At 39.5% G+C, this 24,214-nt stretch overlaps 1 protein-coding gene across 3 annotated transcripts in view; it reads right to left on the bottom strand.

The window, feature by feature from the left end:
- Positions 1 to 23,976, bottom strand: part of SCAF11 (SR-related CTD associated factor 11) — a 50,538-nt gene extending 26,562 nt beyond the window's left edge. For 2 of the 3 annotated variants that reach the window (XM_056341234.1, XM_056341235.1), the window contains exons 1-3: positions 23,622 to 23,976; positions 7,604 to 7,684; positions 6,632 to 6,786 (exon numbers count right to left, since the gene is read on the bottom strand). In XM_056341234.1, coding sequence (XP_056197209.1) covers positions 6,632 to 6,786; positions 7,604 to 7,664 — 216 coding nt within the window. In that variant the 5' untranslated portion in view covers positions 7,665 to 7,684; positions 23,622 to 23,976. Of the gene's footprint in view, positions 1 to 6,631; positions 6,787 to 7,603; positions 7,685 to 22,857; positions 22,990 to 23,621 lie in introns of those variants that run through there. The other variant, XM_056341236.1, reaches the window with a different exon arrangement.
- Between the last annotated feature and the right edge of the window lie 238 nt (positions 23,977 to 24,214).

Here is a 24,214-nt window from a genome sequence, read left to right as displayed (position 1 = left end):
ATTTGCGCTGATACAGAAAGGAGTAAGGGTAAAAAAACCTGACTACATTTTTACAAGAAGCAGTCACGAGGAGTGGTGGCCTTTCACCATCTCTCTCATTTTTGAGACTATGGTTCAGTAACAAAGAAGGTGTTGAGTCTTTAATCCAAGGCAAGTTAGCAGTTCCTCCCTTCTGAGGCTTCTGTTCAGGCAGCATCATAAGTAATAATGAATGTACACTGTCCTTTTTGGGGAAAAATATTTGAAACAAGAAAAAAAGCCGCTGAGGTGGGGTGAGTCCAAGCAGCAGCTATCAATTTTACTATGCACAAGGGAGGACTGTGTGGGACTGGTCACAACTTAGAAAGACCTTCTAAGTCTGCAGTATCTTCCTTTAACATAGCTGTTTATTTACATAGCTGCATGTTTACTACATGCAGAACACGTAGTATTTAATGTAATCATCAAAATCATTAGAACCTCACAGCGGGTATTTGTGACTTGCTTTGCTTTTGTTCCCAACAGTGCTTTTCTTGGAAAATCAGAGTAGTAGCTTAACACACTTCAAAATGTCTTAGATTGCTTTACTCTCCACAAGAAATTACACAGTTTTCACGTTAAAACTGGTAACTCTGCAGTGATTCATTCTTTCACCTATCCTGTAATATCCAGAGAAATCGCATCATAAAATATGTAAAGCATTCATTACACCTGCAACCCCTGAAAAGCTATCCATGAGCACGTGTGTTTGTTCTGAAGTTTTCCAAAGTATCATTTTATAGTACTTGGTTTTGACTATCCTCTAGAAAAATCTTGCTTTAGCTCCACAGGCATAACCTAGCGTTCAATATTCTTGCAACTGCTACAGCACCACATAACTGTGATCTCTGAACTCAAGGAGAACTTATCCCTTATTTTAACTGCATCACTTCAGGCAGCACTTGACCAAAGTGAGGTAGACAAAAGGCTGAAGAGGTTACTATACACCAGCTGGGAATTTTCAGGAAGCTATACAAATAGGTGCAATCTAACCCCAAAACATATTTGGCTGGTAAAATAACTAGATATTCCCATCTCATCAAGTTCCATATTATGAGGTTTCATAACAAGTAGTAACAAGGTAGGAGTATGGAATTAAAGTTGCTGCAGTAAACCCGTTCCTCTGCATTTTTTTTTCCTTCAAGTGGCCCATAATATAGTCTGTTCAACTACTGTACTGAAAAGCTAATCCAAAAAGAAACATGATCCTGCACTCTTTACTGCTTTTTTATTAGAGAAGCTGTTAAACAACAGAAAAAATACCAGATTCTCCTAACTAAATTCAGGCTTAAAGGTGAGGTTTAGACTTTAAAGTAACATTTTTCTGTACATTTCACTCCACCTAGTAATAATAGTACACTAAAAAGCCCACAGTTTTACCTTCAACTTCAGTGAAAAGGGAGACTGTAACACACACAGTAGGAAATACCTGTCCACAGTTTGATGAAAGAAGAGAAGGAAGCATGTAAAAACAGTCTACTTAAGAAAAGCAAGTACATGTAAAGTTTTTTGAGTTATGCTTCAGGAAAGCACTGTTTCTGATAAGAGATGTTGGGTTTTTGGGTTTTTTGAAATATCATTCATGGGTAGTAAAGACACAGAATGCATAAGAATAGAGATTCTAGTCTCAACACCTAATCAACAGACTACCTAGTCACAATTCCAAACAGCTATCTTCTCTCTACCTACATCGTGTAGTTGGCTACCCCTTAACTTCCAATCCAAAATTGCCATAAAGCACTGACAAGTTGTGTCATTGTACGTACTTTGACACTGTATTATTGGAAGAATTATAGTCAAATGCAAAATCACTCATGCAGACATTTACACTACATTTCAGTGGCGTGAACATTGGTAGGATGCTGCATGAATGTACTTGATAAATCACAGCATCACAAAATGGTTAAGGTTGGAAGGGACCTCTGGAGGTCATCTTGTCCAACTGCCCACCTTAAGCAGGGGAACATGTCAAGAACAACTGTATACCACAAACATGTAATTTGAAAAAAGGTATCTAAAGCCTAAATTTTCTGAAAGAATTTGAGTAATACAATTTTTCAGTGTAGCAGTTCTCAGATGCATTGTCTACATACACATTTCCTTGGATGCACTTGAACAAGAAGGTTTTTTTATTGTTGTTTTGGTTGTTAGGTTTAGTGTTTCTTTAAAAACACTGCATATTTGGTTCGTGATTGTAATCTTAATCTTGCCCACAGTGCTCTGTACCACAGATCACCATGGAGCTTGTTGAAACATAAGCCAATTCCTTCCTATATACTTTAGGACAAAAGAAATCCAGATCAGAAAGAATACACATTAAGAATTCCAGTTACCATACAGGTTAAGTCTCTACCCTCAGGAGACTACACATGTGCAGTACACTCTACATAATCAATGATCCAAACCTTATACTAGCACAAAGGAAATTACTATTCTAATAACAGCACATCTGCTAGAAATGTAACACAAGACAGCCCTTTGTGCCAACTGCTTAGCTTTAAGTCAACAACTGATACTACACAGGGCCCTGCCTGAATATGCCCCAATGCTCTGGAGAACTTACAGCTGAACATACTCCACTTTCAAACCCTCCAGATGAGGCAAAATGAATGAGGGAAACCAGGTGCAGAGACAAAGAGATACAAGCTTAGTAAGGGAGGGTCACTGAAATCAAGGTCTCTTCCACAATCATTGTGTTAATGCAGATAGCACACAACCTTTTCTTTAGCACTCCTCTCTCATGATGGTTTATAAGAGGAATTAATAGATAGAGCAAGGATAGAAGTCTTCAGTATATTTATTAGCAGTCTGAAGAACAGAGGGGAAGTTAAAAAGCCTAGAGTAAAGCAGAGTATATTTAATCTCTAATTTAAGATGGTTTTCTTCGAATAGAACACAAAAAAAGTAGACAATTTTCCTCTAGTGCATACAGGCAAGATACTACTGCTGCTAAAGCAGTTGTCTTAGCTGAAGTGATTTTGGCTACTTGCCATTGATACCTAGGTTGACTTCCCTTCACATAAGCTTTACTGAAATGCTTCAGAACTGATTATTATAAAATAGAACATACGTGCTTACCAACTGCAATACAAAATACAAGCATACCAGAAAAAAAAGGGTAAAAAATTTAGTTTTGACCCAACTAGTTTTAATCTACTAGTGGTATTACAGACAAGAGAAACACATAATATAATTATTTCCCTTCATGTAACACAACAGGACCAATGTTTGAAGACTATCGGGGGGGGGGTGTTGGGTGTTCTGTCTCTGGTCCCCCTGCCCCCCTTTTTTTGTACACGCAGTAACAGCCAAAGCTCCCTCTGTTATGTGGGCAGAATAATGTTATGATGTACATGTTCTTTATACTGAAAGCAACCCTTCATGTAACTCTATCCTTCATCACTCCCATTGAAAGGTGTGCCCAACAACCTCAGCTCTAGATCTAGTGCCTTTTACTTTTTATGGTCTTCCAACATAGCCTCACTGAAATAGAAAGTCTCAAGCTTGAGAGTCTCCATTCATACATTCCACAACGTTGGTTTACAGAAGCAGTTGACAGCTAGCACAGGGCGAGTGACATTTATGTTAATCTTCACATGTCTACTGAAAACAGTCCCCAACAGTCTGCCTGTGCAGTGGTGCCCAGCAGTTCTTGGGGGAGCACTGGTTAGCATGGCCAAAGGCACGCAAGTTGACAGTCTAGTAGCACAGGAGAGTTTAGTAGTGTAGGCAACTGAATTTAGTGCACAGCAGTGCTCTCAGATGCTGCAATTAATTACAGTAAACATAGGCAAAGAGAGCAGAACGATTTAAGGGACATTTAGAAGTTAATCCAAAGACTAGTTTCTTAGTAAGGATTCTGCTCTCCCCTGCATTTTCCTTTTAGGAGTTGGACACCTTTGAGGAAAAGGGAAAGAAAATACAGCGTGGATTCAACTGCAATGCTACTGAATTCTGAAACTAAATGCTCAGATTTAGCCATCAAGATCTGGTATTTTAGATGCTCTGTGGTAAATTTCCTATCCATTTTCAGCCCTTCAAGGAATGAACCGGAAGACACTTAAAAACAACCTTTTTATATAGCTTTTAAGTGCACTTTATCTATACTCTCCCTTAAAAACTGAGATCTTAAAAGTGTTATTGCTGGTGCTTCTAGACAGAAAACCTACAGGTACAACACACTTAATTGCAGTTGCAATGTTGAAACTCTCCTGTAGATAGAAGAGGGAGCAGAAGAGTAAACAAACTCTTACCATCTGCCTAAACTACCCCAGTTTTAATTAGAATATCAGTTACATATAGAAGTCAGAAACTCTCAGAAGAGCAATGATTATGTATAATTTGAAAACAAAAGTTTAAAGAAGTAGTTCCCATTATATTTTGAGGTCCAGATGCAACAGAGAAAGATAGAGGAAATATCCAACTTGAACACAGACTGCTGGCAAAGCTTTTAGGTGTATGGAGCACAACTGTAGATAAACAGAAGTGCACTTCCAGTAATGTGAACATTGGCTTATTTTTTTTTTTTAAACTCAATCTTAATTCTGAATTTTGTTATTCTACAGCACTTAAACAGGAAAACAATGGTTTTTAAGCCAATTTATTTATACCTAAAATACTTGATCTTCAAACAGAATCCAGCAGCATATTTTTTGAAAAGCAAATTAATTTTTGTATCTTCATTATTCAGAGTGCCTTAAATTTGACTACTTGTCAATTATTTAGTTTTTGTTAGTTCTGATCAATCAAGAACTAGCAGAGAAAGCTAAACCTTATGCTATACTTCTGAAAAAAGAACAAAATCATTTATTTACTAAATATTAATAGCAGACAAAACCCACATGGCATCAGCATGCTTCAGATGGCCACGTGCTTATAGTATGTTTCTATCATTCCAAACTATAAAACCTCATCTGCTTCTTACAGCTGAAGCCTCTGAACATCTGTCAGGCAGTTTCAACACTTCCCCCCCCCCTTTACTTTTAATTAAAACTAATAGATTAGGCAATAGAGTTTCATGAACTCAACTGTCAAGTAGCCTCAGAAAAGGAAGACTGGCTGGTTTTACTCATCAGATGTCACTAATGGAAAGAAGCAGTAGAAGCCTTACTTAGCTTTAAAAACAACCCCCAACCATTTTTACAGCGTCACATCTACTTTACTTGTAAACTGTTAAGAGTAGAAGTTGCTTTTATTCTATTTGGATAGTACTTTGTGGTAAAAAAAAAATATCTGACATGACAAGAAAAAAATGTCATTCATTTCCCTCTTTAAAACAAGAAAATTTCCCTTCCTCATTGGGCTTAAAAGCATCTGTTAGATAATGTGAACAAACTGAAATCTAGCAGCAAGCCTTCCATCTACTGTACTGCTTCCCTGTGCTTGTCACTATTTATTGCCTTTCAGCTGCCATTATAATAACTAGCTAAGGAAGTCAGGATAAAATTGTGGATGAGAGTTTCCTGTTCCCTTATAAATAAAAGCACTGCAATTAGTCATTTGCAGACCACAGTATCTGGCAAAAAGAGACTCAGTTTATTATTCGGTTTGTGAATCTAAAGCAAGTTTTACCTAACAACCTTTTTTAAATACTCTTAAGTTCATACAAAATCTTCTGAAGTGATTTATGTTACTGTCTGCCTTCAGTAATAAATAACACAAAAATTAAGGTTAAAAATATAGCAAGTAAAAAATAATATAAGCATATTGTATATATGTGCGTATATATATATATACACACACACTGTATATATTCATACATATAAGTTATACCAACCTTCTAAAGGATATACTGAAACCAAAATAATAATTTACTTCAAAAGAAAGTTATTACAGAGAAACTAAGCAGTGGTCTCTACTACAATGAGCAACCAATTTAGGTGCACAGAAGTAGGACAAAAAGCCAGCATCTCATTTCAGCACCCCTCCAATACAACATAAAGCAATTCTAATTTGGTGTTTTATATTGGCAATTGAAAAAGTTACAGGAAAGGTACAGATACCAAAGACTTAATGCAATGATTACAGCACGTATGTGAGGACGAAGGGATTAAATAGAACAAATTAACAACAATTTGTTCAACAAGTCATTTTTCTTTAAGGTTCCAGAACAATCTACAAAAGGATTGACATAGAACAAGTAATAGCCATAATTAAAATGAAAATTTTACATTCAGAATAGCACTGAACCATTTAGCTAAATTCTCTTTAGAGTTAGAAAACTAAGGTTTTATCAGACTCATTTTGTAGACAAACATAAAAACATATTGGTCCCAGCCCTGAGCTGACAGTATGACAAACAGCATAACAGATAACAAAATAAGCAATATCAAACAGTATTATGTACATGTCATAATCTTCCAAACAGCCAACACCATTTTCTTTCTGATCCGTAATCTCTAGTAACCATTACTAAGTCAGGATGTCTAGTGAAAGTAAACACAAAGTATGTTACTGCACTAAGGAGAAAATTTCCAATCATCTATTTATAAACTGGTCATTGAAATACTTCTGTGCAAAGCCAAAATGCGTAACTTTATTTTTCAGTGAAATCTGCCATATCTAATACAGATTTTTTTTAAAAAAAACCACACCCCTTGGTTCTTGGTCTTACCTCAGCCCATTTAAGAATACAAGTCATGCAGAAGGTATGACTGCAGTTTTCAGGAAAACCAATCTCTTGTTCTAGAAGGCAGTTCAGACAGATGGGGCATGTGTCACCATCGTATGATAAAGCAGAACAGGAACAGCTTTCTTCATTTTCTTCACCTGGTATTATTAACGTTGACATTTAGAGGTTATGACAGTTTTTGAAACAAAGTCTTTCTAGATTTGAATAATAAGGCAGTAAGATACAATTTTCTGTAGTTAAAAGCAAGTTAATCAAGTTTCCATGTGTAATGCAGTCAAAACACTGGCCAGAGGAGTAGCTAAAAGAATGCATTTCAGGTGAAAAACACTACACAACGTATTTCATAGACTACTGTACCAATATTTGCCATTAAAACAAAGGCAAGTTAGCTTTAGTGCTATTTAAAGAAAGCATCACACACCATTTCCTGTTGGCCATGTAGTCATTTAGACATTGTTCTCCCAAGTCCTTCCTCCTCAGATTTTTGTACTGTCTCCACAAAATAAATACAGAATGTGCTGGTTAATTTATGATCTTGTGTACACAGTCTACCTTCACTTCACTTTTCCAGTCTTAGGAATATTTTAATCTGAACATCCTCAAATATTTACCTTATCATGCTCTCAATTTTAGAAATTGTTTTCAGGATATAAAAATGCAAGAACTTTTCTTCAAGGAATTCTACTCTAAATCAATTGTTTTTTTCTGAATAATAATTGACATCTCCATTTTTGTTCTGCTACTAGAAGTCAACAAGTAAAAAACAGAAGAGACAAGAGAGGATCTGGGGACTCCATAAGCCAAAGAGAAATGTTATGCTGAGATAGTGCTTATGTTTACACAAACCCTCTCAAAACAAGCAGCACACTGATTGAGAGCGCAAATGTAAAATCTGACCCTCACAACTTGAACCTGAATAATATACTTGCCTATTTTCATACACACAGACTTTACCTTCCATGCCTTCATGCTTCTGACCCTCAGTGTCTTGAATACAGTGCTTTCTGTTCTTCATCTTCTTACAAAATGTAAAGTCTGGAAGACATAGAAACAGTTTACACAACTTGTTTAGACTGCAATTTGAAAATAAAAATGACCGCTATGGATTTAATGAGTGCTCTCCAGTGCTCTTCATTTCATTAGGACTTTGTAGAGTAGAAACACCTGACATTAAGATTTAGATACAGGTAATGTACAATCTATTTGCAATTTATGAGCATTGTGAATGCTGTCTAGCAACTGACACTTCCAACTTGAAAATGTTTTTGTTCAATAAATGCAAAGTTTTTGCAGTGTTTTAAAACTACCAATGGTGCTTCTATTTTTAAAAGTTAAATGTACTGCTAAGTTTCTATGCAAACCACCCCACACAACACTGCAGTAATTAACATCTGCAAATTGCCCTTCACAAATCGTTGAAGCAACAAAATTAAACACACAAGCACCAGAAGAGTTAGTTGCTTTCCACACCTACCATCACAGTAGTAGTGGCAAGCGAGAAAAGTTACATTTTTACTTTTGCTTGCATTTCGCTTTTGTCATCCAATGAGAACCATGAGCACTCTGAAAAAAATGCGGGGAAAGTTATATCATCAAAACAAGGGACAGGTCACAAGCACAGGTGCAGTTGGAGTATCATGAATGGGAAGGGTGCACCTTTTAATTTTAACTGTTCTGTAAAGCAGCAGTATGAGTAAGAACAACAAAGAAAGAGAATATCCTTGTGATCCACATCAAATAGTTCGAAAGAATTTGATCTCGCATAAGAAACAGCAAGCGTATGTTCTTTGGAGACTGTCCTACTACGTACAGAATGAAACACACTTGAAAAAACCAAAATGTTATCTACACCAAGGACTGAATCTTCTGTGTTGCAAACTCCTGCAATCACAGTAAAGATGGTGTAAGCACCTAAAGCTCCAACCCAACAGCCCTAGAAGGACCAGCAGTTTTCTTCAGAACTATATAAAGCTTTAAAAATTATTTAAATGTACAAATTACAACTCCACAAGAGACTGAAGAAACCAGAAATTACCAAGACCTACTACTTAAGCATTCAAACCTGAAGCAAACCGACTGAGGCTTCAAACCCCTTACTCTTTAATGCCTTTGCTAGACAAAGCAGCACAACAGAGCTGAGAATGCCACAATCGCACTCCTCAACTAAACATCCTCCTATTTCACCTACAAACGACACTAGCTTCCCTTTACCACCTGCACATCCAAGAGAGGGGAAAGACAGAATTTGCCTCCCAAAACTTTTCTTCTAATCAAGTCTTTATTGCTTGATCTTGGCAGCAGGAAGTGTTTTAATGAGAATTTCTTTTTTTCTGAGAAAAGAAACACTGCCACAGATACCCATCACATAACATACTTCCCACTTTCTTAAGCAATCCAAGAAAGCAGGACTGATCTGTGAGTCTGGAACACAGACAGTTCATTAAAGAAATGGTCAAAACTGTGAAACTAATTAGAAATCTGTAAATAGAATTCTAAATGGCTTCAATGTTCCCATTAGAAATTACTTTTTAATTCCCCAAAAAGAACATGTGAATCAAGTCAACTGAGCGTGGCAAAAAGGGAAAGGAGAAGGTAACAAAAACGTAGTTATAAGGGAATTTTTTCCCTACACAGCTATCTTACTTTGATACAAAAAAATTACTTAAGAAGATATTATTAGGATAAATACTACCAACTGTAGAGCATTTACTAGCACTAATATTAATATGGACTGTGTTGCAGTGAATGCTCTAAGTTGTATTCAAGTTCTGTTAGGAAAACAACTACTGACCAGACCACCTGTTACCTTTTGCAGGCTAGGCAAGATGAAACCTTCAACAAAAGCCAAAGTGCTACTTTAAGATCTAATGCTTTGAACAAGCAATATCTGCATCAAATTAGGACAGGTAAGACCACCAAAGCCACATTTGAACGTAAAATATGAGTGTGAGGTCTGTTGCTTTCATTCTGCTTTGCAAGAGGACTTAAACCTCAGCAATGATTTACAGAAGCAGAAAAATCCACAAACTGTGCCCAAACTTGTCTCAACCCTAGAAGTCCCAGTACACTTCATAGTTGAGATAGTTTAAAGACAAGATCAAAAATTCTATACTCTGCATCCATTCACAGAAGAGGTGTTAAATAGACACAATCTAGATATCAAATTGTAGCTTAAGCAGCAGCTGTAGAGTTGACGCTTATTATAACAGAGGTCTTGAGTTCACTAAGACAGATTGCAGAGAACCCACAGGAGCTCTTTAGATGTGTTTCTCCCCAGAAAAAGGTGACCTTTTCTCCATTGTACTCTTTCTAGACACAACAACATCCCTGAAATTCTTGCACAGTTACAGTAAAATAGAGATCCTAAAATTTTGACAGACTATCAGTAAATCCAAGATGTGCAGCAACTGGAAAACATTTACGTAGTGTTACATCACTCATCTCACAAACCTATTAAACAGATACTGAGTGCTGCTAACACATTTCACTTTGCACAGCACAACTTTTTGTCAGTTTGACACCATGCATTTTAGCTGAGTCTAAACAGACACAGAGAAATTTAATATTACTGAACTATAAATATTTATAAACAAAAGACATCATCAAAATTTACATATTATTTAACAAATTAACTTTGGAAAGACTACTTTCTCCACTGCTTTAAAAGGGGCATCACAAGCACTGGAATAGCTGAAGAGTTAACACTGAAGACTGTCATTACATTTATAAAATTAAAACAGAGTTAGGAAAAAAGAACACAGTGGTTTAGGAGAAGCAGACAGCACAGAAAACAGAACTTCTTTTTGTCCCAAAATGTGACATATTCCTTTAGATATTTTTAAGCTTCAAGAAGATTTGGAAGTATTTATCAGACTTTGCCATTCCAACTACATGCCATACAAGAAATCTGTAGTCTTGTCTGGGGAGAGACAGTGAAAGAAGCGAGAATTATTTTTTTTTTTTGTCATTCTCACAGTTACCAAATCGTATCAGCTCTCATGAATACCATATTATGTCCATATCCAAGACTAATCATGTCTGATTGGGCAAATATATATTTGAATGCTAATATCCAAAGAGTACTTCTACCAGATTCCAGTGACTCATGACCAATAAGCTTTAGTCATCATCATTTAGTTGTCGATGTGAAATATTAGAAAATACCTCAAGACGCACACATGCAAGGCACTTGACAAGACAGCAACAAGCACTATACTATGCTAATACTGCTAAAAACAAAATCAATCCCCCTCCCAACTCTATAGATAAAATACTTTCTGAGAATGCCTAAAGACAGCATAGCACTGCAGCCAAGATGGTACTTTTCTAGTGCTTCTAAGTTTTCAATGGAATGACTTTGTAAAGATAAATACTTCATTTAATTTCATTTTTGAGATAAAGGCAAGAATAGTTTATTAGATGGAAAAGAGTGAACAAGGACATTACCACAAGTACACACCACCACTCCACCCCCCCATTATTTTTAAATGAGTTACATTTAAGTTTCTAGGTTTTTCTTCAAAGGAAATTCCTGTTCTTGTCTTCATAGGAGGCAGATGCCAAAGATATCTGCCAGCAAACGTGCTTAATCAGAGTTAACTGTAGAACATGGGAATAGACTTGTCACTGTCTGAGAAACATAATTTCATGATGTACTTAAGCAATTCCGTAAAGCAGACTTACACACTAAACAACTTTCTATACCACAAAAATAAAAGTATGATTTACCTTTTATATTAACACAAACTACTTCATACAATTCATAACCTAAAAATACAGATGTATTTCAACACTAATTCATTGTGTATGCAGAAAGAAAAAACTTGGTCTGTTCAAAGTCATGCTACTGAATTTCTTACTAAACTAAAATTTACTACATTAAAACCTTAAAATCAAATAAGCACAGAAAAATCATAGGATGAAAATTTATAGTAGCTTAATTACAAGTGACACATGAAATTAGCACATGCCTCCTTTTTTACTAACTACAAGACAAAGTCTTTACAAGCATTCCTTATGGCCTGTAAAAAAAATGCACCAGCTGAATACATTTTGTCCAATACAGCAATGGTCTAGACACCTGTCTGCACAGAAGTAGACTTGTTCAATTGTAAAGGGAAAATCAAGAACACAGGCAACAAGATCTCCAGTAAGCAAGTGCAGAAGTTTGTCCAAGACTGGCTTATTCTTGTTCCCTTACTGGACTTAAATTAACCTTTCAACTTCTTAAGATACATGTTGCATCAATACTCACAGAACAGTCAAAATAAGTCACTACTGTTTCTATTAAAAGCATTTTCTTTCAAAAAGGATTTGTGGCACTTTTAGCTGTGTTTTGATTTCTTTACTAAGTTAAGAAACGATCAGTTTCAAATATGAAACAACAGTCAGCCATACATTTAGCGTAGTTTGTTTGTTTAATAAAACAATAACAACACTTTTTAGTCCTATCAAAATTTTGGGCAGCAGTAAGCAGGACTATTTTGTTCTATGCATTTTGATGCTCTTTAAGAAACCTCTGAAGAAGGTTTAAGACTCTCCCTTAGCAAGCATGTTTTTAAGGAAAACAGATATCAATAATTAGCCACATTTACAAAAACGGAGATTTTTTTTTCAGTAATTAATGGCAAAACACTGAGTCCCCTGGAGTTACCCATATGGATTCACTATAACCTTTGACCACGACTGCACAAATGTCCAGCTACTGATAAAAATTTTGAAAACCTCTGCCAGATGTCCTGTGCCATCTTGGAGATGGGCTGAGGAAATACTTAGCATTTCCAATGGCAGCTGAACATCCAAAAAGCTTTTGACCTACTTGTATCACTAAGCCTAATGAAACACATTAAGAAAAGAAAAAACCCCAAACACTAGCGGGTATTTCCAAAAGTACATCAAGAACCTTCACAGTTGTTCTTATTTTCAAAAACTTTTAACTTGTCCCAAGAGCCTGGAAGGTTGACTTGTTTCAAGTGACAATTCAGTGATGATGTTTGCCCTCCAATAAATGAGGGCTAAACTGAGGATCTGGAAGCACTTACCCTGGATTTGCTCCTTTATGTAGTAAAATCTCATGGCCCAGAACATTAGTGAGAATAGAACCAAAAGGCAGACTCAAAAGAGGGCTTTTAAAGAGGATCTTTACTCTTTGTACACTCAAATTACACCTTGTCTGCATTGCCAAATGGAATGCCATAGAACCAACAAAGATTAAGAGAAAGAAAAGAGACCGGTGCTATGCTTTGGGGAATAGAAAGAGAAACCTTTTTTCTATAGGTGGTTTAAGCCTATTCATGTAGATTCAGTGACTTGGAAAGAATCAGTGCTATTCAGGCAAGGAGACACTGCTGATTTAAAGACTTTTTCCAGACCCTCTAAGGATGCAATTACCAAGAGAGCTAATCTAATCTAACAGCCTGCTGCCACCAAAAGCAGCAGCTCTGTTTCTCACCACTAGTAATGGTCAGCAGACTCAGCTAAAAGCCACACATGTGGCAATGAAATTGCAAGTGACAGAATGGGGGAAGGAAGACATAAAACGGGATTGCCCCTTTTGGCAGTGGCAAGGTGCTAGAATAGCTAACTAAGACTTTGTTGTCAAACTGCCCCCCTTCAAGGACATAGCAGTACCTAGGTTACCTATCAAGTCCATGAAAATGCAAAGTAAAACCACAGGAGAAAACTGTCAAAAGCCAAATGACTAGAATTGTACTATTCTAAACAGTACACTGCCCCTTCTGCCAACCTTCCCCTTCCCTACACAAAAGAAAAAACCCCCTCCAAAACAATACTGTGGATATCCCCCTCAGGGTTTTTTTCCACAGCAAGATGCTGACAAGCACACTTACGTTGCAGATGCTGTGGCTACAGCTATGTCCCTGCTACATCCAATACTTTAGTTTTTGTGGCCACCTCAACAATAACAAACTGAACAGCAGTTGCAGACACTCCAACACTTATGTCCAGCCAGCACTCACACAAGCATACAGGACAACGTCGTAACTGCCTCCTATGTGAGGAAAGCATGCACAACTCAATGGAATTGTGCAAACACAGCTTGAGGAACCACAGCAGTGGCTCAGATGCAGCAATTATGGTCTACTAACCTGTCTGACCATACAAAGAGCCAGTAGTTCAAGGAAGATTTAGAAACTTACAGTGGACACACACACAAGGTAATCAATTTCCTTCCTGTATAAAGCTTATAATCGTAAATGACTCAAAACCTGCCATACAAACCTTTTCATGTGAAGTCAAGGGAGTAGGCAGTGTTCCTCACTGTAGTTTAACAAAAGAGCACTTGCAAGACACGGGCAAAACATCGGGGCAGTAAGAAAGATGTTATTTTGCAAGACCTCACATATCATATTATAAACTGTGGAGGAGACATCATCTCTTTTACAGGATGTTACGTGTTGAAGTGCTGTTACAAATCAGATTGAACTCTGGTCTAGCATTTAAAACATTTCCATTTACTAGACAGTATAAGAAGGTAGACAATGTCAGCAGTACCACTGCATGTACCCATACCGTAACAAGTCAGGCTGATCCAGAAGTTTCTTTAGTGTTTTACAGTTATTAACATAGCTGAAGAACACTTTATTCATCATCGTTACTCAGACACGTAAGGGTGAATAACCATGTTCTAGCTCTACTTAGAAAAGTCACTATCCAAAAAACTTAGCCAAAAGAAACTCGAAACCCAACAGATTTATGCATGTGAGAGACTGAAGACAGTAACAAAGTTCGCATCACCATCTATTAAGGAACCTCCCACCTCTGTACTGGGAAACTGTGCGAGGGACAAGCATCCCTACACGTCAGAATCCTAGTCATGCAGCTGGCCCCCTGATCTACCAGCCTTCAAGGTCCTTTCCTTCCCAAAGTAACCAGTTGTCATTGGTTTTTAGTAAAGTAGTAGTAAGAAAACTAATGATGTAGTTTACAGAAGAACCATTAGCACTGGAAAGCAACCAGTAACAAAACAGCAAACTCAAAAATCTTGTGCTAAAATTCAACTGATAAAGCTATCACAGTCTGCAGCAAAATTCCAAATCCTGTCCCAAGAAAACATCCAAAAGCGAGTCATTTTATCAGTCTTTAGTAGTAGATAACTTAAGACAACACAAAGCACCAAGGTTTGTGAAACACTGTTATATGGCCCCTCCTCCCTCGCAAAGGTGACACACGTGCAAGGGCCAATTTGCTCATCAGAATCAGGAGCATCCACATAACTACTGGGATAATCCACAGAAAGACTGATACTTCCACAAGCCATAAAAGGTATGATGTTTGGCCAAAATAGTTAAAGCATCACAGGGATATTAATTCTCTTTGTCAAAAACACACTGAAGAAAGTTTCCCTGCATATATCAGTTCTCACCATGCTATCACACCAGGCTGAGCCCTGTTTTCTGAGAAAGCTCACGAAGAGGCGAAGGAAAGCTGATTACAAGCTTGCACAGCAGCTAGTAGCTTTTAGACATGACAAATTTGAATTCGTTGCTGAACTAGTTACCTTACTGGCACTGATGGGTAATTACCTACAGAAGGCCAATTTCATTTCTCATCTTTCTGCACTGTCAACCACAAAACACTTTGTTACACTAGAATAGGTGGCAAAAGTTTAGGATGTCTCCTGAACTCATTTTAAGGGCTCATCAGACCACATGACATTACATGCCACAGTAGAGCAAAATTAGCAAAATGACAGCTCTATACTATCAATACATTCAGGGTAACCACTGACAACCAAGATGGTCCAGTGCTTTGGCAAATTCAGTTTGAAGACTGAGAACCAGGTGAAACTAAACTTGCTAGTCACCAAGGGGGGGGGGGGGGGAAAAAAGCACTTTTCAGAGTTCATTGTCACAGTGCAGTCTCATTTGATTCAAAGTATATATTCACAGCTGATCAATCTAACCTGTAATTTAAAGTTATGCTTGCCTTCTTACCGGCTCTTTAGTGACATTTCTCAGATATCTGAGAAAACCCCTTTCTTCTCTGCCACAGGACAAACTAGGTTACTCAAGCTTCTGTCAGCTCTTGACAATGAGAAAGCACTGAAGACAAAGCCACATAGTTTCCCTGCACACTGAAGTAAGGTAATTTTGTAGAGTGGCTTCTCAGTAAAGCTGCCACTCGTAACACTGCTTTCCAAAGTGTTCTGAATTATATGAGTCAATCCTAGACCTATTCTTTACAGAAGTATAGTGGGGTTCATGATAGCCATAAGCAGGAACACTTATTGGAGCCATGGTTAACTCCCGCAGGAAAAATCAGCTTCATTTATACAGAAGACAGGGTGAATAGAACCTTCTAAAGACTGACACAAGGTGATGAAATGTATATTCACAGAAATTAAGAAACCACCCTATTTTGCTTTCCAGAACCAGTATTTTCAATAGAAGGCAATATGCACTGTGCTGCTGTTTCACGTATGCATGTGTTCGATAAGAATCCCAACAGAAGCAGCACTATACTACAACCACCCCCGCAGGGAGAACATGCATGTATGCCAGAGGCTGTCATGTCATTTCATACACTGCTGATAAAACACTGAAGTACCGTAGTGATTAACATATTACAAAGAAATATGGAACAGAAAACAATGTACATAACACTCTCACAAAATGTGTAATTCAGCACTTACTTGTTTCTTCTAAGTAGTCTGTGACTAAACTGGGTGAAATTGAGATTTACAAATAACAGGAACTAATTAGGGATTAGGTACTATTGTCGTGGTGCACATGGTTCAAGCAACTAAATTAAATCAGCATAAACGCATGACCTTGCCTTCCGCTGCTGAGGGTCCTTAGTCACATGCATACTTTTGCAGCTGGAAGGGATAGCATTACATACCTAAGTCAGCAAAAATGGCTCAGCCATTTCCAAGAACAGTTTTTTAAAAACAAACATACTTTTTTTCTAGCCACTTGGATGCACTAGTATTTTCATGCTCTCCACCAAAGAGCAGATATTTGGCAGTGGGTCACTGTGATCTAGAACACGCTTTCCACACAAGCAACCCTTTCAAATCTAGCCATCACAGATCTGGGAAAAGTTTGCATTTGCTCAAGAAATCTTTGCTAGACATTGCATTTATTCCGCCCCCCCCCCCCAACTGGATCTGTGCTTAGCATACACTAATAATTTGAAGTTTCTATCCCACTGCTACACTATACATGCAACATTCCCACAAGATGAATGAGCATACTTCAGCCAGTGCTATGGCAACACAGCAGGACTTGTTGCAATCATTTCTCTGATGCTAAAGAAATCAGGAAGACCATCTTTATTTTCCTGAACATGTCCAAATAGCTGGACTTAATACCAGCGATGCAGGAGCTGAACCAAAAGACCTTGCAAAGACAGAAGTGGAAAAGCCAAGCCCTTTTAACAGAGGAAGGAAAAATGACGGACAAAACTGATGAAGCAAAACTGAACTCAAATGAAAAGCTCAGGGGCACTAGCAATGGCAAGAAGCACAGTTTAAGATGCAAAAAATTAATGGGGCAACAAAACTAGAGTGGTAGGTGATTAGAAAGCTATATTGAGCCAAAGAAGAAAGGGCTGAATCCAGCAAAGGAAGAAATAGCATACCATTGTCCGATTACAAACTACCACTATTTTTTTCTTTCACATACATCATGGTAGTGTTATTTCACAGTTTCTAAATGTTGAAGCCCTACAAACTGAAGGGCATCCCTCTGACAAAATTTATGTAATGTATAGGCTTCCCTATAATTTTATGGATTTACTTAAATGGAAAAAAATGCACTACAGAAGATTGCATAGAACTATACACACATGCTTGATAAAAATATACAGAATTTAAGCCCTCTATTAAAAGCATGCTGTTCATTTTGAGCATCAAGAGTTTAGCGATATGACAAGTTTTTTCAATATTAAAAAGGTTTCCACAAAAAGTAATTTCAGCTTACATGTAAAATAGACAGTGACTCAAAAACAAACAAAAAAAAGAAAATAACATAGCCATTTAAAAGTACATTTCGTCTCTCTGAGGCATATACTTTTAAATAAGCACTAGATAAAAGCTACAGTGTCAAAAATGTGGTCCTCAAGTTCCTTTTGACTGTGAATAACAGTATTTTATAAGCTCAGGTCAAAGACCTAGACTAACTTCTTACAAATCTTGGACAAAAAGAAATGCTTGTGTTTTTGGAAAATGGTAGAAACATAGAGAGTTTGCAAAGGCTTTATGACAACTGAAATAATTTTAAGTGCAACTGTATTGTGCACAAAATCTACAATATCTGTAGGATAGCACTGCATTACAGGACACTGCAGTAGTAGTAGACAGATAGGGAGTAAACATTTCAGTTACTGTTGATTTTGCTTTCACAGCTCTTACTCAGTGATAACTTTCAAGATAGCTAAAATAAAGCTGGAAAAACATGGCCAGGAACAGAAGACAGATATGTGAGAAGGTTTCCTTAACACCAACAGCAATACACAAAAGGTAACAGAAGCTATTAATCATGCAAGAGGGAAAAGCCAGATCTGAGCTTGCAAATACAATCTGAACTCCTTCACCTTTCCTTTAAACTTTATGAAGATAGCCTACTAATAGAAAAACATGCCAATCACCATTTTGGGTTACTTTCACCATATAGATGACATGAAGAAATGACCTACAGAAAACCAGTACTTTACTGTAAATTCTTAAGCAACCAACCTGGTTTTTGTGATAACTGATTATTTCATTGCAAAGCTTCAAGGACTTAACCTCCCACATCAACAATACTATAAGCTCCTTACAGTGATGAACCCCATTCTCTTGTAAAGTTTCTTGCCAGTATAACAACCACAGAATAAGCACTAGTACCAACTAACTTATCCAAGAGTCACATAAAGGTGCCCTTCTTGCTTGTGCTGATGAAATTACATCTAAAAACCACAACTGCATAGGTTTAGGAAGAAGAATATACTTTACCTTCATTGTTACAGGTATCTTTATTTGGTAATGTTTCTAAAACAAAACTCCAATGAGCTAAAGATAGTCCTAACACGCTACTTTTCTTCAACTGTTTCACGGAACTACCGTGACTTTTCGTTACACCTATCTATCCACAGAGGGCACTACCTTTTACATCACAAGTAACAAACTAAGAATGTTTAAAAAAAGCAAAACTGCACTAAGAAGTGTGTATTCAGTGGCTGTATAGAAAGCAAAGAAGAATTTCGTTGTGCCTGCAATATCCAGAATTGCTGAAGTAATTTGCTGTGGGTATGAGCAGTCCAATTAAGACAGCCCATCTACCTTCAGATTCTACCTTAAAGCTCAAGTTTTGAGTATCAGTAGAGCTCAGTTTCATATAAGGGTCTCCACCTCTCCTGTGGCAACCAAGAAAGGTTAGAAGTCTTCACTGCTGCAGTTTTGGCCTGTGTTGCGATCTAAAGGTATGAACATACATAAAATTTCTATCAGACACTGATCTAATGGAATTTCATATTCCTTATTACTGCTGGCAGTCAAACAAAAGCCAGATAGTAAGCAGAGAGACAACAAATGTTAACTCACTTGATGTTTCCAAGCAATTTAATACTAGCTTGGAAAAGTTCCAAACATCATTAAATGCATCACTCAGGTTTACTCACAGATAGTACCTTTGAAGGCAGATCAGAGTTAAGCAGTACTTACAGACACAATAAAAGAGGAACAAAGATTGCATTTTAATGGGAGTTCACCAATCCTTAAATAAAAACTGCATTAAGACAAACACTATTATTAGTGTTTATTAGAAAAAGTGATCAGATACTGCAATTTACCATGGTATTAGGCCTTAGAAAACAACTTCTGGAAGACATACTTCTTCTTCCCAATTCTCTTTACATATTTATTTATTTATTTTAATATTTATACACACAGACATACATGTGAAATCTGAAACAACCTCAGGAAGTTAAGATGAAATACCACAGGCCACAGAACCATAATATTAAAATGTTACTTTTTTCATATTTGCTGCGATGGAGTATTTTTGAGTTATTAAAATTTTATGTTCTTATGGAGAAAAAAAAAGTAATGCTACTTTTTCCATCAAGACAATTTGTGAGACAGCATTAATTGTTTAAAAAATGAATGGGTAAAAATTTTCATTTAGCACAACATACACAAATGTAAGGCACAGATGTACATATGCCTGCAGGGGTGTGTGCATGTGAATGTATTTGTTACCTAAATAAATGCATGCTATACAAAGTTTATTTCAATCTCGCCTACTTATACATAATTACATGCAGTACTTTGACCATCCTTTACCAAGTCAGTTAACAATTTCCCCAGCCTAGAAGTGACAACTTCCATATTTGGTTAAATTTAAGTTGTTTCTCCAACTAGAAGTCTTAATGAAAGCGATCTGATATGCTGTAAAAATAAGATGCAGGAAACCTAAATGTTTCTAGAAGTAAGAGGCAACTTCCTTAGCTTTTTTTTTTTCTTTTTTTTTTTTCTTTCTAATTCCCAAGAGACAAAAACTACTTGTTGAAGCTGGTGTGGACCAGTGAAGTACAAATTGTACACATTCAACCTCCGAGACCCTTTCCAACGCAGTCACCATACCTTTGGCGCTCCACCAGACCCACATACAGAGGCGACTGACAACTGTTCAGGACAGCAGAGCCGCTGCTTTAGGGAACAGAAGGGCAGACACACATTCACCTTCCATCTTCCAGCAACTACAGTCCTCCATTTGTTATTTCCTAACTGCAGCTAACTTCCTACACAAGAGAATCATCCTACTCAAGTGTTTCAGGGTGCCGAAACTATGCACCTTTCAAAGCCAAACCAGAAATGTTCACAGCTTTCTTCTTGCACACTGTGCTCATATCCTCAACTGTTGGGTAAAAAGAGATCAAACAAGTAGGGAAGAGAAGATACAGTGTCACTGCACTCATATCCTCACAGATCAAGGTCACTGCACTTCAGGGGAAGGTGGACTAGTACATACAGATGAAACAAAATGTGCCTACACTGCTGAAAAGCCATGAACTAGCCCTAGTTTCAAAGCACTAAAGCACGTGCTTTTTTTAGCACTTGCAAGAAAAGGCAAAAAAACTGGGAAAAGATGAGATTTATAAAATCTACTTCAACTTTAAATGCTTTCAGAATTCATTCAGACAGACTGATAACCTTGGTTGGCAGCACCAAATAATCAGTTCAGCTATCAAGAGTAACAAGAACATGCAGTCCAGTTCCTGCTAACTGGAAGGACATTTTTTCTCCCTCACCTTAAGACTGCTGGCAAAGAAAATCCCAATACTGAACAGCAGACAGACAGACAGACAGACAGGCTTCAAAAATTTTGGTGTAGGTATGGCAAGTCAGTCCATCAAACTTCTTCTAGCAGCGTACTTTCCCCCCGTCAATATCATATATGTTTAAATATAGCATTAATTGAAATAAAAACTACCCTATAATTACCCACTAAAGCCAACTTTAAATAACTTAAGTTTTTGCACAGGTTTCTTAGCATTCAGGACAGTGGAAAACTGAGAAGATTCTGCAAAGAATCCCTGCAACAGGGAAAAAAAAACAAACAAAAGAACAACAAATGTTTGTAACCAGAACAAAACCATCATGTATCATGAGCAGAATCATCCACAAGTTTTATAAAACCAGAGGCTAGAAGTCATACATCAACTGCATCAAACTACATTCAGTTGAGTGTACAAAAAAGCTCTTTATCATCTGGATGTTTCAAAAGCGACAGCTGTATAACTGGAGAGTAAGATAAACTTACATCTCCTTGCTGAGTCAAACTTAACCTTCACATACCATAAGCACTAAAAATTCATGATGAAAAAACTCACCAAATTCCTGGAGAAGTGTTCCCAGTGTTAATCTGAATACGAGATAAACTAGTGAACTCAGTTTACTGCTATTAAAGAAGCTCTGAAAAACACTCACTTTCAAGACCATTATCCACATACACCCCGCCTGCCACAAAGCTGTGGTCTATTCTGGCTATTCACAAGCAGACTTTAAGGCAAGTGGAATATGAAAGAAAATGGATGTAATTCTTATTTGGGCCATTTACCACTGTGGAAACTGACATATCGTCAAACTTAAACTACTGAAAAGGAAGCTGCAAAAGATTTAAAATTGTAACCAAAAGCCTAATTAATGCCCGCCTCTGCCTCCTCCTCTCCATTCCCCCCCCCTTCAAGGAGGACAACAAACATTGTATTCCTAGAAATTCTAAAGGGAACATTTGAAAAAGTACATGGGATCATTTCCAAGTCTTTTCCAAGTGACTGAAGAGGATGCTATCCATTTTTTTAAATCGTGTGAACCTCTAAATACAACTTTCAAATTAAAAAGACATGGATTACCATGTATAATCAACCAAATAATAGCAAATTTTTGTCACCCTGTCATTTCATTTAAGAAGCTTAATATTTATTTCTGTTAAGATCGAAAGAAACCATGACAAAACGACTAAAGACTTCCCCCATTCTTCTCTCGTGTAAGAGTCTGAATACCCGCACAGTAACACTCTTAATTAGATTGCATTTCATACCATGATCCACTGAAAGAAAATTAAAACCCCCCAACAGGTTAGCGATATATAAACATAACATCAGACACTAAGTTAGCTAGATCTCCCTTTAAGACTACCAAAGCTATAAAATTACAATCTTAAAATAGCTGTTCAATAATCAAGGACGTTCCAACCTAATTATTATTTAGATATTAACAGCCTTAACTGTCTCTCGACATTTTAAACACGATTCTTTGCCAACAGTACCTAGTTACTGATACTAAACAGACAGCGACTACCTGGCCTTTCTCTCCGTTATCTCATTCTTCGTAAAAATTTAAAATTAAATAGCAGTCTAAAATTAAAACATTGTGAGAGGAAGGGGACCAATTTCAGTCCTACCAAAACTGTTTTGCTTTAAAGTCATAAACGTGAAGATAGGTTGTCAAAGATGAGTTACATTTGGGGCTCAGGCTAATAATACACTTTTAAGACTCACCAAAGGGAAAAAAAAATAAATGGGACACAATGTACTCTAAAAGACAAGAAGAATTAGAAAGTCTCTCACTAGCTTGATAACCGTACCCCTTCCAGGCTCCAACATTACTATGCGTAACTTCACTGACGTTTAAGCCAGTCGCGACTCCACAACAGCACAAAACCAGAGCTGGGCTTTAAGCTGAGCCCCTCCGTGCGACTTACTCCACAACTGCCAAGTCTTCCAGCAACTCCTGCCGCTCCAAGCCGCTCCTCCAGCAAACGCTGCCGGCACGTACAGCCCCGGGGCGGGCAGGGGCAGAGGGACGGCCGCGCCGCCCCGGGCCGGGATCTTTGTTCAGGCCAGCGCCGCGGCCCCCGCTCACGGATCACCGGGCAGCGCTGCCGCTCCGCCGGGCGCGCCCTCACAAAAGCTGCCGGCGCGGAGGGGCCGGCGGTCTCCAGGGAACGGCGGCTCACGCCGCCCGCCCCCCTTTGTTTCCCCTATCGCCCCGGGAGACGAGGCGGGCGGTCGCGAGCCACCCCCCCCCCCCCCGCACCCCGCACCGGCCTGTCACGGCCGCCGAGCGCCAGCACCGGGCCGGGCCGGTCTCCCGGCCGGCGCCACGACGCGGGCGGCGAGAGAAGGGGAGGTCCGGAGGGGGGGGGAACTCGAGGCCGGAGCCGGCAGCAAACCCCGCCCTCTGCCCGGCGGAGCGGAGGGAGGCAGGGACTCCGGCGGGCTGCGAGCGGAGGCGAAGGCCCCAGCCCGAGCGGGACGGCAGCACCGCCCGCCCGCCCGCCCCCCCCCTCCCTCCGCCCGTCCCCTCTCCCTCCGTCCGTCCCCTCTCCCTCCGTCCGTCCCTCCCGCCGGGCCCCCAGCCCCGGCCCGCGGCGGGCACGGCCCCGAGCACTTCCCCAGCCACACGGGAACTCCCGGGGGGGCGCCCGCCGCCCCGCCATCCCCAGCTCCCGCCGCCCCCTCTCACCTGGCGCCGCGGCGTCCCCTCACACGGTCGCTGCTCCGCGGCCACTCGCACGAAACGCAGGCTCCGTTTCCCTCCGGCTCCCCGCGCCTCCCTCTGCCGCCTCGGGGCTTCCGGGAGCGGCGCCCGCCGCCCCGCTGCGGCCGAGTAGCGTCCGCCCGGGCGGGAGGCGCGGCGAGAGGGCGGGCTCGGCTGGGCTTGGTGGGGCCCCGCTCAGCGGCCGCCGGGCCACATGTCCGTGCGCCGCCGGGGGTGCGCAGCGCCGCCGGGGGCCGCTGGGGGGCGCTGCTCTGCCGCCTTCCGCCGCGGAGGGGCTGAGGGGCGGTGGCGTGGCAGCGAGCGGGCGGTGCAACCCTCCAGCGAGACGCCTCCAAACCGCCCCGCGCCGCCGCCGGGAGCATTGTGGGATAGGTCCTCCGGTGCCGCCTTGAAGGGGGGAGGGGCGGGAGGTCACGAGAGGGCGGGGGAGGCGGGAAGGGGAGGGCACGTGACCAGCTGCCGTTGACGGTCGGCGAGGAGCCAATGGGATGAGGGCGGGCGGGCACGCGGGGCGGGGCGGGGCCGCGCGTCGCGGGCGGGGGCGCCCCCTGGTGGCG

This window comes from Falco biarmicus, chromosome 5, assembly GCF_023638135.1.
Source record: "Falco biarmicus isolate bFalBia1 chromosome 5, bFalBia1.pri, whole genome shotgun sequence".
Classification (NCBI taxonomy): domain Eukaryota; kingdom Metazoa; phylum Chordata; class Aves; order Falconiformes; family Falconidae; genus Falco; species Falco biarmicus.
The sequence above is the reverse complement of the archived record's forward strand: the minus strand, read 5'-3'. Positions and strand labels throughout refer to the sequence as shown.